This window comes from Durio zibethinus, chromosome 6, assembly GCF_047325235.1.
Source record: "Durio zibethinus cultivar Kanyao isolate XHJ-2024 chromosome 6, ASM4732523v1, whole genome shotgun sequence".
Classification (NCBI taxonomy): domain Eukaryota; kingdom Viridiplantae; phylum Streptophyta; class Magnoliopsida; order Malvales; family Malvaceae; genus Durio; species Durio zibethinus.
Window position 1 is genome coordinate 6,332,117 of NC_143167.1, and position 14,405 is coordinate 6,346,521.

At 31.0% G+C, this 14,405-nt stretch overlaps 2 protein-coding genes across 2 annotated transcripts; one reads left to right on the forward strand and one right to left on the reverse strand.

Annotated features, from left to right (window-relative positions):
* The first annotated feature begins 833 nt into the window (after positions 1–833).
* Positions 834–3,008, forward strand: LOC111284807 (calmodulin-7). The gene is made up of 2 exons (XM_022873769.2): positions 834–1,001; positions 2,301–3,008. The coding sequence occupies exons 1-2, from the start codon at positions 926–928 to the stop codon at positions 2,672–2,674; spliced, it is 450 nt and encodes a 149-aa protein (XP_022729504.1). The 5' UTR covers positions 834–925; the 3' UTR covers positions 2,675–3,008.
* Positions 3,009–5,423: 2,415 nt separating this feature from the next.
* Positions 5,424–10,803, reverse strand: LOC111285002 (5-methyltetrahydropteroyltriglutamate--homocysteine methyltransferase-like). The gene is made up of 12 exons (XM_022874208.2): positions 10,621–10,803; positions 9,660–10,013; positions 9,487–9,574; positions 8,633–8,760; positions 8,123–8,514; positions 7,867–8,030; positions 7,429–7,509; positions 7,170–7,336; positions 6,980–7,085; positions 6,620–6,870; positions 6,341–6,542; positions 5,424–5,972 (listed from the first exon to the last, which is right to left on the reverse strand). The coding sequence occupies exons 1-12, from the start codon at positions 10,779–10,781 to the stop codon at positions 5,604–5,606; spliced, it is 2,463 nt and encodes an 820-aa protein (XP_022729943.1). The 5' UTR covers positions 10,782–10,803; the 3' UTR covers positions 5,424–5,603.
* Between the last annotated feature and the right edge of the window lie 3,602 nt (positions 10,804–14,405).

Sequence of the window (14,405 nt, forward strand, 5' to 3'; positions counted from 1 at the left end):
TATTTTTGAAATGCCTATAAACATTTTATTTCAAAGTATAAATTCGCCCTAGCTACAACCTTAAAAAAAATTTAAAAAAAAACACATAGAATTTTCTCCTTTATCTCATATATTCTATAATTGATATCTCTCGGTGTCTCTAGAAACTTTCTTTTGCATTTCTTCCTTTTTCAGGTACGTTTGTTAGGGATTTCAACTCTTGTAATTGTGGATTTTGTGGCCAATAGACTATAAGTCAATAACCGACTACGCGGAATAATCTCCTAACTACACCACGCCACAATTCTCCTTTTAGAAATACCAGTGGATATGCACCTTTAACTGATACTACCTTATTAGAATTAACTTTCATTTGGTATTTTCAAACCATATATTATTATTTATTAAGTATCAAATTAAGACATAAAAGGAAACTACAGATTATAGTTGAAGAAAATTACTTTTAAGCCTAGTCACTCAAAGAATTTAATAATTTAGAAATAAATAATTTTTAAGATTATTGAGAGGTTTTATAAAAAAAAAATTACTATATTTATAATACGTAATTAATTGAAATTCTATTTTATTCCATAATTCTTTTTCAAAACTCAATAATTGAAAACTTAAAAATCAAATAAATAGGGCTTCTCATGGCAGCAAAAGGAAAAATATTTAAGGCAGATAAAGGAAAATATATTTTCAATAAATAAAATTCAAAAAAAGAAAGAAAGGAAAAAAAAAAAAAAAAAAAGGAGCAAATGCGTGCGGATTAGGGAGAATCAGATGCCTTAATTTGTGTTGGGCCGAACATTGGGCCATTTATATAGCCCTGCTATGCCCCTTTTATATTTTTCACATTCAACCTTGCACACCCCTATCGATTACCTTGTAGACTTTCCCCAAGCACCTTTTTCAGAAAAGAAAATCTGAAGATAAGAAGAAAAATATGGCCGATCAGCTTACCGACGACCAGATCTCTGAGTTCAAGGAGGCTTTTAGCCTCTTTGACAAGGATGGCGATGGTCCCTTCTCTAACTTCTCTCTTTTTTGTTCTTAATGTTTTTCATTTTTAATTATGTTTTAGTAATTCTTCGTTCGATTCAGCTGAGATTCGCAGATCTAAACATCGTTTCTTTTTTTTATGCTTAATTTTTTTTGTATTTGATTTTGGGGTCGTTTTCTTTTGTGATTTGAATGATGTGCCGGATCTAGGGTTCCGATGTATGAATTTATTAACTGCTTGATCTTCTTTTTTTGATTTCATTTCTTTGATTTTGATTGTTGTGGCTCTTATTTTATCGGTTTAATTTTTTTTCATTATCATTATTGTTGACCTTTCTCAGTCGTCTAATTGATTTCATTTATTCGACTTGTTAAGGTTAGATCTTTTTAGATGCAAACATGACCTGCCTATATCATTATTTTATTTGGTGGTTTGTTGCATAATTTATGTTTGAGATTTGGATTGCCATTTGCTGATTTGATTTATTTGTGATTTAATCGTGATTGAAGGTTGCATTTGCTTTGTGTAAATTTTTAATTTAATTAGCGAATATTTCTTAGATTTTGGACGTGACTTTGATTGAACCTGCATTTTCAACCTATATTGAAACATAGGACTATTATTAGTATTTTATTGGAGATGCCTTAAGTCGTAAACTCATGGACTCATTGTTCCATCCTGAAAATCAGATTTTATGGTTGTACTGAGTAAGCTTGATAGTTATGCATCTACGATCGAAATGTGGGTGGCATTGCTAGGTCACGAGATTTCACGACTTGCTGTGGATGATTCAATTGTTCAATTTGTTATCTGTAATCATAAACATAAAACATTGTGTTTGGTACTTATTACTTAAAGGATATCGAATTAGTTGATGACTGGAAAATGTGTAGCTTTTATGTGCAATTTCATCTTTGGTGTATCAGTTATAATTGTGGATATCTATGCATTCTGAAACTTATCATTGGCGAGATTATTGTAGCTTGATAAGTTAGACTGAATACATTGCTGCCCAAGCATCAATGTCTTTATTTTTTGGCACCTTGGAAAAGTTGTTCACTGTCCTCTTCAGTACTTGGTTGGTCATGCATTCGTCTTTGTGAAGTATCTTGGCAGACATTTATGGCATTAGAAAAGTTTGAAAGTCATCAATTATCTTTTTATTCGAAATATTATTGTGCCTTTTTGTCTTCTTTAGGTATTACAGTAATTGTCTGCTTGTTTTTCTAGCCAAATTTATTTATTTATGTTGATTGTTTCTTAACCAATATAATATTGTAGTCTTATTTTGTTGCTTTTATTCTTGCCCGTGCTCCAGGTTGCATCACTACCAAGGAGCTGGGGACTGTGATGCGATCTCTTGGGCAGAACCCTACTGAGGCAGAACTCCAAGATATGATTAATGAAGTTGATGCTGATGGTAATGGGACCATTGATTTTCCTGAATTCCTCAACCTCATGGCAAGGAAGATGAAGGATACTGACTCTGAGGAGGAACTTAAAGAGGCATTCAGGGTGTTTGACAAGGACCAGAATGGATTCATATCTGCTGCTGAGCTTCGCCATGTAATGACAAATCTTGGTGAGAAGCTTACAGACGAGGAAGTTGATGAGATGATCCGTGAAGCCGATGTTGACGGTGATGGGCAGATCAACTATGAGGAGTTCGTTAAAGTCATGATGGCCAAGTAAGGACCTCTCCAACCATAACCAAGATCCAAAAATGGGAAAAAAAGGAACAGGGCAGATAAGTTTGCTAAGATTTTTATATTTATCAATAGGACATCTATGTTTTTATGTTACTAGCATCTGCTGGGTGGTTGTCTGTTTCTTGTTTGCATTGTTTTGTGGACTGGACCTTAGTATCCTACTTGTTTGCTCTGTTTTTTGTTCAGTAGCCTGGGTTTTTAGTGTCTATCCCTTACATTTGGTGTTTCTTTCTATTCTTGGTTCCATGAACCTAGAACAATTTGCAAGATTCCTTGTTATTACTTATGGGTGACTAAATTTTTACCATATTTCAAAATTTCGGTGTATCTTTATTTTCTATGGCTGTCTAATCGATTTTCAGTACTGCTCGTTATCTCATAAAAAACAAAAATGGTTGAGCTTACAATTTTTTGTTGTGTGATATTGTTTGGCCCAAGTATATAATATGGGACAAACCTGGTTGTCAAAGTTTCAGTTTTTGTTTGTTTCTCGTATTTTTCAAAGTTCTAAGTTTGGGTTGATCTTCTCTTTCCCACTTTCGAGGAAAAATTTCAAGGGATATCTGTCGTTTACCTCTACTACTTTAAACTAGGGTGGTAAAGCTGTTTGTTTTGACAGAGCCATGGTTAAAAAATTTTGAACGAAATAAAAGAATGCTCATTAGTGTCACCAAAACAAAGGCGCCTACATTTAAGGTTTTACTCATTCCGACGAAGATGAGAACAAGGAAAAAAAAAACCCGAAAGATTGATGGCTTTCTGCTGTATTAGAACGAGGAAATCTCTAGCAAAAGAAACAAAAATGGTTTGGTGCTCCTAAATAGAGAAAATGAGTCAAGTCTCTTAAGATTGATAGCAAGTATTTTCCGGTCAATCATATATGGTGGGTGCTGTGGACTCGGCTGCTTGAAAGATGCTACGGATGTTGTTTTTCTGTCAAAGAAAAATGGTTCTTGCTAGGAAAACAATTTTCATGGAGTTAGGGTAAAGCCGAAGAAATTTTTTGCAAAATTATAAGATTTCATATATATATATATAATATTCTTCATGCTGGATGCTTATGATTCAGAATATTTTCCCCATTAGATGGGAATATATATAGGTGTTAGTTTATAAGTTGTAATTGGACCAGTATTGTCCCGATGGAAAAGCATCTGATGCCATCCGGAAAAATCCTCTTTTTTTTTGACCAATGGAATTAAAATTCAGTAGACAGTAGTGTGGTGTTGACAAAATCTTTGGGTTCATTTGGAATTGTACAATTAAAGGCCTGCCTTCATACAAAGTAAAGAGTGGTGAGGTCACCTACTATTCCAAAAATTGGCTCCTGTTGCCCGATGTCGAATCCACTTTCATCAATTGCTATTAGTGTTATTCGATTCTTCGCCATGGTATTTAATTCCCCAAGCTTTCCTTTTTCTTTTCGCTTGAAGTAATAAATAGTAAAAAGCTTTCCTTTTTCCTTTCGCTAGAAGTAATAAATAGTAAAAAGGACGAGGTAATCTAGGTTTACCAATTTGGTATGTCTGGTGGGAGAGAGGATATTAACATGTTGCATTTTTCTTTTATTTTTGGGGTTAGTGGAGACTTTTTAAATTGATTGATTGTTTTTTGACTATTAAAAGAAAAGAAAAAAAAAAAGAAAGAAAGAAAGAAAGAAAGCCTAATATGACTAATAAGAGTGGAAAGCGTTGATTTGAATTTTGACAGAAGGAGGGAGTTGGCAATGGATACCAAGAGAAGCAAAAAGGCAAAGGAAAAGAAAGCAAATGGTGGACAGAAACGTCGTAAGAGACGAAAGATTCGTGATTGTGTTTTCCTCTAAGTTTTTTACTATTCAAATCAAAGGGCTGCTCTGCCTGCCTTCCTACTTCTTCTATTTCATCTCTATCATCCTTAGTCCCTAGCCTATAATAAATTCAACATATTATGTTGTAAGCATTTCAAGGAAAGAAAATAAATAAAATTAAAATTTTTTTCAGATTTTAACTCTACAAATTTTTTTTATTGCAATATATTTGTAAAATTATTTTTTGAATTTTAAAATAGTTTTTAATTATTTTAAAATTCGTTTAAAAAATAAAAGTATGACTATAAAATTGTACTAATTTAAATATTAACGATAACCACTCATCCAGTGATAGTATTTGCCAATTGAGCTTAGTATTCTCTCTTTTTAAAAAAATAATAATAAAGAGAATTTGCAAGCCTATTGTCTTTGGGCCAAGTTCTTATTCCAGTCTTGAAGTTTCTTCACCTTTGCTGCAAGTCCTTTCGAAACATCTCTTCCAATTCAAACTAGTCTTCTTTTCAACATATTGCCAAAGCGGGCTCTCAACCTCCATCAACAACTTTTGCCATTTTGCTTTTCTGAATTTCCAATTCCAAAAACTCCATTACCTCTTACCTTTCTGTCAATCTCCAATCTTGGCATACAACGATCTTCTCATGCTCTTGAAGCAATTCGCTAATCAAACTCCCTTGTTTTTCAAGCCTAGCAATGCTTCGCATAAATTGTTTCTTCTTTTAACTTCCCAGTTTTTTGTCCTGTTGTTCAGCTGAATATTATGGGCGGACTTCAACTGGTTTCCGTATCATTCCATTGAAGATTGATGCTCAAGAGAAAGGATTAACTACGAATGATCATGAAGTTACTTTAACCTTTTTTTTTTTTTTATAAACACATGTAAAATACGATACAACTTTTAGAGAATAATGGCGATTCTGCTTCATGCCTCGGGGAAATCAAAGGATATGTATATATTAAGATGATACGAATACATATCAATTAACTCCTAAGCAAAGAAAAAAAATGTAAATCATTTCAACAGAAAGCAGAAACATTATTCAAGCTCTGGCAGATCTTTTCCATTCTAAAAGCTTGCGAGATAATCTCATGGCATCTCGTAAACTCACTTAGCACTTGCCAACCGGGTACGGATGAGCTTGGCAGCTGCAACCATGTTGGTAAGAGCAGGCTGGACTTCAGAGTATTTGCGTGTCTTGAGACCGCAATCAGGATTGACCCACAGAATATTGCTCTCAAGGACTGCAAGCATCTTGTTGATCCGGTCAGCAACTTCTTCGGTAGATGGGATCCTAGGAGAATGAATGTCATACACACCAGGACCAATTCCGGCTCCATATTTGACACCATCACGGAAGACCGATAGAAGCTTTTCATCTGATCTCGAGTTCTCAATGGTGATCACATCAGCATCCATGTTTATAATTGAGTGAATGATGTCATTGAAGTTTGAGTAACACATGTGAGTGTGAATCTGTCCAATATATTTGCAACATCATGTTCAGAAAACAAATCCAAGCTTTTAGTATAAGTGCATTCAATTTTATACAGAAACATTCCATATTGAATCCTATTAACAAATGCTAATAAGGTTGTACAAATTTGTGTCATTTCAAAGCATTTTCCTTTTTCAAAAGAAAAGAGAAAGATTCTTTTCTTTGATTTCTTAGAATTTTCACTGTTTTAGAAGCATCAACCATTGCTGAATTTTATTGTTCTTACCCTTCAAATGCATGCATCTGACATGTTTTAAAAGACTATTGATATATAAAATTGCTGTAGGTTTGAGAAACCAAGTAGTTTTGTTGACGCCATACTAAAAAGGGGTTAGGAATTAGAAACCTGAGTAGTGTCTTTGACATCACAATTAGTAATCCGGAAGGAGTGAACAGCCCATTCCAGATAGAAAGATTGCTCAGATTTCCTAAGAGGCAAACCCTCTCTTAAAGCAGCCTCATCAATCTGGATAACAGTAATGCTAGCCTTCTCAAGATCTTGAACCTCATCCTTAATGGCCAAGGCAATCTGGTAGCAGGTTTCATGCCTAAAAAAGGAAACAATATGGAGTTAAAAGAATGGAAAATATCTAACTTTGCATTATAACAGTTTTGCATTACTCACCTTGGCTGGTCGTTTCTCACAAAGGACCAGTTCAGAATCGTAACAGGTCCAGTCAGCATTCCTTTCATAGGTCGTTTAGTCATACTCTGAGCTGTTGAAGACCAAAAGACAGTCATAGCCTTGGGGCGGCTCACATCACCATAAATAATAGGAGGCTTGACACAACGGGATCCATATGACTGGACCCACCCATTCACAGTAAAGGCAAAACCAGATAATTGCTCTCCAAAGTACTCAACCATGTCATTTCTCTACATTGAAAAAGTACATTTGCAAAAGACAATGAGAAATTAAGATCTTTATTCCCATGAGAAGTTTAGGCATCCCTAACCATACTAATCATGATAAAAAAAAACTTACCTCTGGCTCTCCATGCACCAAAACATCAATGTCAAGCTCTTCCTGGAGCTTGACAACTTTGTTAATTTCCTCCTTGATGGCAGTGACATAATCATTTTCAGAGATCCTACAAATATATGGGAAAAACTGGTTTATTATGCAACAAAAATAAAGATTTGAATAACAACATAAAAAAGAGCAAGTATCTCACTTCTTAGCCTTGTACTCTCTACGCACTCTTCTAAGGTCCATGGTTTGAGGGAAAGATCCAATAGTGGTGGTAGGAAGGATTGGTAGGTTCAACTTCTTCTGCTGAGCATCCAGTCTAGCACTTACATTTGTCGCACGGCGATGCTCAGAATCCCTCAAGGCAGCAGCCTAAGCAAGAAAAAACCAATGCAAGTAAACACAAGGTCACATTAGACATTTCGAAAATGAATGACAGCAACTGTTCTCTGAAAACTACATACAGCCTTCTGCACAGCTTCATTTGTCACTCTAGGAGAGGATTTTCTTGAAGCATGAGCCATAGCATTGGAAGCAAAAAATGCCTGCATAAAAGACAAAACAATAAGATGCCTGAGCATTTCAACTGACTGCACCACAATGAATACTTAGATCATAAACTACATATTTCAAAGTTTTAGTGCAACATCATTTCTCTGCCCACTAGATTGATAACCAAGAAAAGAAGAAAGGTAAAGAAAGATGCAAGCTTGCTGTTTTACAGCGAAGGAGGTTGTGGGATGTAATTCAAGCATCTGGAATGTAAAACAAGTGGAAAACTCATACATGGCTAAAAATATATCTTCTATAAAGTTCTATAGTTGTTGATCAACACCACTTAAAACTTGCAACAGTGTATAATCTTTAGCATTAACCCACCAAAACTAGTAAGAAAGATATACCTCGTCCTTTTGTCCGACAAATGCCTTGGCCAAGGCATTTACTTCAACTATTTTTTGTGCTGCAAATGCAAGCCAGGACTTGAGCTGATTGTCTAACTTAGTTTCATTCACAAGGTCCACGGCAGTGTGGAGAAGAGAGCATGATGTAGAGACTATAACTTTGTCTGTAGGAGAACAAAACAAATATTGTTCTTAACTTTCAGTAAATTATGTACTCAAATTCCAAGTGGAAATGAATGTAGTTATGTCTAAATACCTTTGCCAACAATACCCTCAAGAGCCTGTAAGGTACAAAGCGAAGAAGCAAGATCATTAGCCCAAATGTTTCGTCCATCAACCAATCCAGCAAACAAGTACTTATCAGAGGGAAATCCACTCTTTATCAAGTCAAGTGTTTTTGTTCCACGAACTAAATCAAATCCAAAGCCAGCTACACCATTTAATGAAGTAAGTATTTTGTATGTCTCAACAGGAACATCAGCAAAGTAAGTTTCAATAAGAACATTCAAGCCAGATAAAGATGACTCTAGTTCTGAGTAGGCATGAGTAAATGCTTGCAGTTGGTGCGACTCAAGATCCAACACAAGGGTGGGCTCATCAAACTGAATCCATGTTACACCAGCTGCTTTTAGTTCAGAAAGAACTTCCCTGTCAAGTAACAACTATTAGTAAGCACTTAAGACAATATGCCTGCGCTGATTTCAGAATAGCTTGGCCCCATAATCTGCAGATTCACCAAGGTCAAGCAAACAGCTTAGTGCCTTACTTGTAAATTGGCAGGATCTTGTCAATTAGTGAAAGAAGAGAGAAGGATTTATCCACACCCTTTGCTGGTTTTGATAGCAACAAGTAAGACACAGGGCCTATAAGAACAGGGACAGTGTCAATTCCGAGCTGCACCACAAAAATGAGATAAAAATTATCATCTCCACAAACACAATTAGGTAGAGAATTTATTTTTCCATCACCATCAATAAAGTGAAAAAAGAACCTTAAAACATCTTTTTACAATAAATGAACAATTTGCCCAAGTAAAATACTCCTAAGAGGACATTCTAAATGACAAGCAATCATTTTCTGACTTGGAAGCCATGTGATAGGGCTAAAATAAATATTCCTCTTAAATCACAACTTTCATCTGCAAAGCTGGTACCATAAAAGTAAACCCATGAAATCTGGATCAATGGGTGTCAATTTCATTATGATATATGTAAAATTCGGTTTTAGCTAATTCTACATCTTCCCGGCTTATTCTATGGGACTTGTTTACATATTCTTACTCCATCGAGCCTCCAAACAAAAAAATTAGAGAAAAAAAAATTTGCCACAGAAAAGAAGAGTCCCTTCTGCATTATTTTTATAGTCAAATGAATCTCATGAAAATTATACATGCCTAAGCATTTCTTAAAAAGAAATAATGTGGCAATTCTTTCAAATTTTAAGGGTGTCACTCTTCCCAAAGAAGCACAAAAAGATACAAATTTGATAGCTTAGGGATAATGAACTAAAATAACAAAACAAAAATGAAAATCAGAACTTCCCTGTTGACTTAAAAAAATTTTACTAAGAAAAAAGCTAAAAGAGACAAAAAAGGAAAGGATGAGAATGTAGCAAACTCACAGCTTTGGCCTCCTTGTATTCATCCACAGCCTTGTGAGATGCATAGGAGAACTTAACATCTGGTCCCAATTCCGGGACAATGTAGTGACTTCAAAATGATAAATATCATTAATGTTGAGAGAAATAAGACAAAATTTGCGAAAAGTACTCTATACAAAGGATCTGCCACTTACTAGTTGGTGTCAAACCACTTGGTCATTTCCATAGCAGGCACAGAGGCATTACCCCTAGCCATCGAGAAATAAACATCGAAACCAATCTCACCACCATTCCAACCGTATCTAGGAGGGACCGCACCAAGCATTGCCGTGTTGTCCAACACCTGATCATAGTATGAAAATGTGTTGCTAGGAATATACTTAATTCCGGCCTCAGCCATTTGTTTCCAGATGGATAACCTAAGATCTGCCGCCACCTTCTGCAACTCCTCGGCACTGCTTTTACCATCCCAGAAAGATTCCAATGCAAACTTTAACTCCCTCTTTGGTCCCATCCGAGGGTAGCCAACAATGTGGGATGCCATTGCTCTGTTTCAGAATATAGAGTTGTATTATGATATCAAATTCAGATTCAACCAAAAGCCAAGATCTTTGCAAGTAAAATCAAACACAGTATTTCCTTTTGTTATCGAAAGGAGTAATTTAAAACTATATTTAAAGTATTAAATTCATATTGAAGCATAACTAGTTAAAAATTAAGAATTTTTTAAAAGGTACAATTTTGGACGGGAGAAAATTCGAATCCAACAAACTTGAATTACATATTTAAATAAGTAAAATAATATACCCATAAGACCTCATAAACTTGAAAAATTATATACTCCACATTACAGGAGACAGGAAAAAAATCCAAAATCAGTAGAGAAAATACATAGAAACGAAATAGGAAAAGAACTGACTTGTTAGTCTGTTTGGTTACTCAGAAAAGGAAATAAAAAGAAAGTCGGCAGTGTTTGGATCAAATTATAAACATTTTTTAGATCCTAAAAGTAAGGAATTTCAAAACAGGTTTCAATTTCGCTTAACTGTATCACCAAAAGCTCAATTTTTTTTCCTTTTCGGCTTTCGTTTCTAAACAGAAACATAAATACAATAATAAAAAAAAAAACAAAAACAAAGAAAGAAACGAGATTACCTGAGAGACAAAGATCGGAGAGAGAAGCGGAGAAAGGAGGGAGGAGAGTTTGTGGAGAAGGAAAGAGGGAGAGAGCCAAACAAGGGAGAAGGTAAAGAGAGCTTTTGGGCAAGAGAAAGAGAAGAGAACGGCGCAAGAGAGCGAAGAGAGACTTGGCTCATTTACACATCACCTTTCCATTCTGCTCTCCCTCCGCTTCTTTTGTAGGCCTTTATTATTATCCTCTCACTTACCACTATTTTTTTTAACTTTTTATAATTTGATTTGATAAAAAAAAAAAAAAAAAGGTTGTTTTCGGCCAAAAATGGCGGTTGAATCACAATTCAAGATCCAAGGAAAGCTAATCCCGCAAAATTTCACAGCCTACTCAACCGTTGGGCAGTCAAGCTAGGGCGAGAAGCATAGATAAAAAATGATTTTTTTTTTTCTTCAAAGATCTTTGAGATGGTTTTTAAGCTTATGATACAGCATGTTAAAAATGTGTTCTTTTTTCAGCGTTTACGATGTTATTTTTTTTTTATTTATGTTTACGATATTTGTTTTGTATGTTTAAGTTTAGAAATTATCATTGTAAATTTAATTTTATCAGTTAAATTTTTATTAAAAAAATTTGTTCAATGAAATATTTTAAATGATTTTCATTTATTATAAAATTAAAAATTTATGATTATGATTATATTATGATGTTCATCCGATCAAAGTAAAATTTTTGTCACTTAAAAAGAAAATATATATATATAATCATATTTTTTTTAATAATGATATGATCATGTTTCATTCTGGCTACAAATGGTCCATTCTTGCTTAACTTTTGAGTTTGAGTTGAATGTGAGTCATCATAGATTTTTAGGGGAATGAATATCTAAACAAACATGATCATGACCAAACAACTATGCTTAATTTTTTTTTTATTTTATAATCATTTTGGGTTTGGTAAGCAAGCAATTGCTTATTGTCATCTTCATTGTCGCTTTGATTTAGGTTTGATAATTTATATTATTAGGTTTGATCATTTATATTATTGTATCGTATAAAATATTATATTTAATTATATTTTATATAAAAATTACATGTCATGATTTGTATCGATATGAAAATATAAAATATATTTTTTATTTTATTAAATTTATTTATGATTTTTTTAAAAATTTTAAATCGTATTATCTTTGTATTATTTATTTATATAATTTTTATATCGTATTATCATGTCATATTTTAAATTATCGAATCTACTCTTGTGGTAATATTATATTAAAGCTAGAATTATTAGTGTTAAAATTCAATTACAAATTGCTCATAGCAAAAAAAAAAAAAAAAATTAAATTTCAAGATTGTAACATATTACCTTTTTTCCCCGATCGATAATAAGCATTTATGAATTGTTGTTGGTAAGTAGGTAAAGTGAAAGTTTTAATCCATTGAAATTCTTATAAAAGCCTCTCTTTCATGTCAAATTAAGATAATTTTAAATTATTCTGAATTGTTGCATACTCTTATTCTTAATTTTTATTATCAATTAATTTGCTAAGTCAAAAGATTATGTATTATAAATTTGAAATATAATTCATTTAATTTATGCAACCATTTTTAAAAAATAAATTTAATATGTTTGAAATTTAAATTTCAATATTTATAATCATTTATCGTATTTTACACTTAGAATATTCTTTGTAAAATAAGTATTTGTTATTAAAAATTAATTTGATATCCTACTTTCATTGAAATCTATTGAGACTCATACAATCCTTTATATAATTCTAGTTATATATTATTAAAATTCTAATTGTATATATATAATTCTTTATTTTATATGTGGGTTTACTACATTCAAATTTATGTTGATTTGTTTGTTTGTTTAATAATTTTTCTGATAATGTATTATTTTGATACATATCGAAAATTATGTGATTGTGATAGTAATTTTTACTACGTAGAAAGAAATCCACCCCCGAAAGGATGAAGATAGAGCGAAGAAAAAGACATTCAAAGAAGAGAAAAAGGATGTCGTTTCTGTAATTTTGCAGCAAGAAATTAACGTTGAGCTCAATTTGTTTTCAACGATTTTCAATTCGATTCAACCAATTTTCAAAAGGTTAATTTTTTGAAAAAAAATTAAATTTTGGATCAGATCAAATTAGATAAAATAAAAAAAATTGGATTAAATTTTAGATAAATCTATCTCATCTCGATCCAATATATATAAAATCAATTTTTTTAACCTATACAATGTATCGCATTTTTTATTAAATTTTTCGTAATTTTAAATATATTTTTTAATTATTTATCTAATATATAATCATATATTTATAAAATGCTAAGTTATAATTAAATGATAATTTATACATAATATATTATAAATGATATTGTTCATCTAAAAAAAATATAAACTGTTGTAAATTTTCAATAATTATAAAAATCCATTTTTTCATTGAAAAATAATTTCTTCAATTTATTTGTTAAATACTAAAAATTTTGCTACTGATTTTTTCTTGTTTGATAAAAAATCAAGAATCAATATTTAAATAGTTAAAATTAATAATTATTTTTATCGTAATGTTGATTAGGTGGTGTATATATATTTATATATTTGATTGATCAACAAATCACAATTATTAATTTTGTTATAAACATTTGATTTTTATTAATTCTTATTTTTTACATATTTTAAGTAATTATTAGACAAATGTATTGGGCTAACAATTATTTCTATATATGTCAACAAAATAAAGTTATTTTTTAGATAAAAGAGAAACAATAATTCTTTATGTTACAATTATAAACTTTTTTTTGAAATATTTTTTTTAAATTTTTTTAACATAATTGATAATATTTTTTGTGAGTTAAATATGATAGTGATAATCATTCTTTTCATATAATCCATTGTAGATAAAAAAACTCAATAATAAAAAGTATAGCAAAAGGAAAAAGAGAATGTAAATTTACATATTAATTTGTCAAGATTGAATATATACAATAATAAAAATAAATATGTTAATAAATTAACAGAGAATAAAAGCATTGAATAAATGAATAAAACAAAAAATATATAATTCAAAAAATTAATTATAATCAATCTAAGCAAAATTAAAAAAAAGTTATGGACTAAAGAGAAATAAATAAATTAACCAAATATATAATATAAAAATATTTGAAGTAGAACATAAATAAAACATTATATTTGTTTTCAAAGTAAAAATATATTTTTATCTAACTTTTTTATCAATATTCAAATATCTCATATTCTCATATAAAGATATAAGTTTTTATTACTTTAAAATATGTGCTTTTTAGTCAATAATTTATTAACTTATCTAAAAGTATTAAATTTAAATAATCTATTAAATAATTTTCAATTTTTAATAGATTTTAATTTGAATTTCAATAATTATCTAAAAATAATAAAATTTAAAATATATATTAAATAGAATTGTTTGACAGAAAATAAAATTTTATTAAGTATATATATTTGAAATTGCCCTTAAATTTAAAAAGAAAAGATAAATTATGATTTAATATATTTGAATTTAAATCTTATGCAAAAATTTTAATCTTAGATAGATATCAATTTCAATTTAAATAATTATCCAAAATATTTAATTTAAATAATTTATTAAAAATTTTATTTGATAAATAAAATAATATAAATATTATGTTATGTGTCATTAAAGAGATTATCCACTTAAGCATCCACATAAGTAATTTTGATAATGTAACCTTGTATGTCGTAATAATATATATATATATATTATATTATTTTTTAATCATTTATTTAATTTTATATTTAC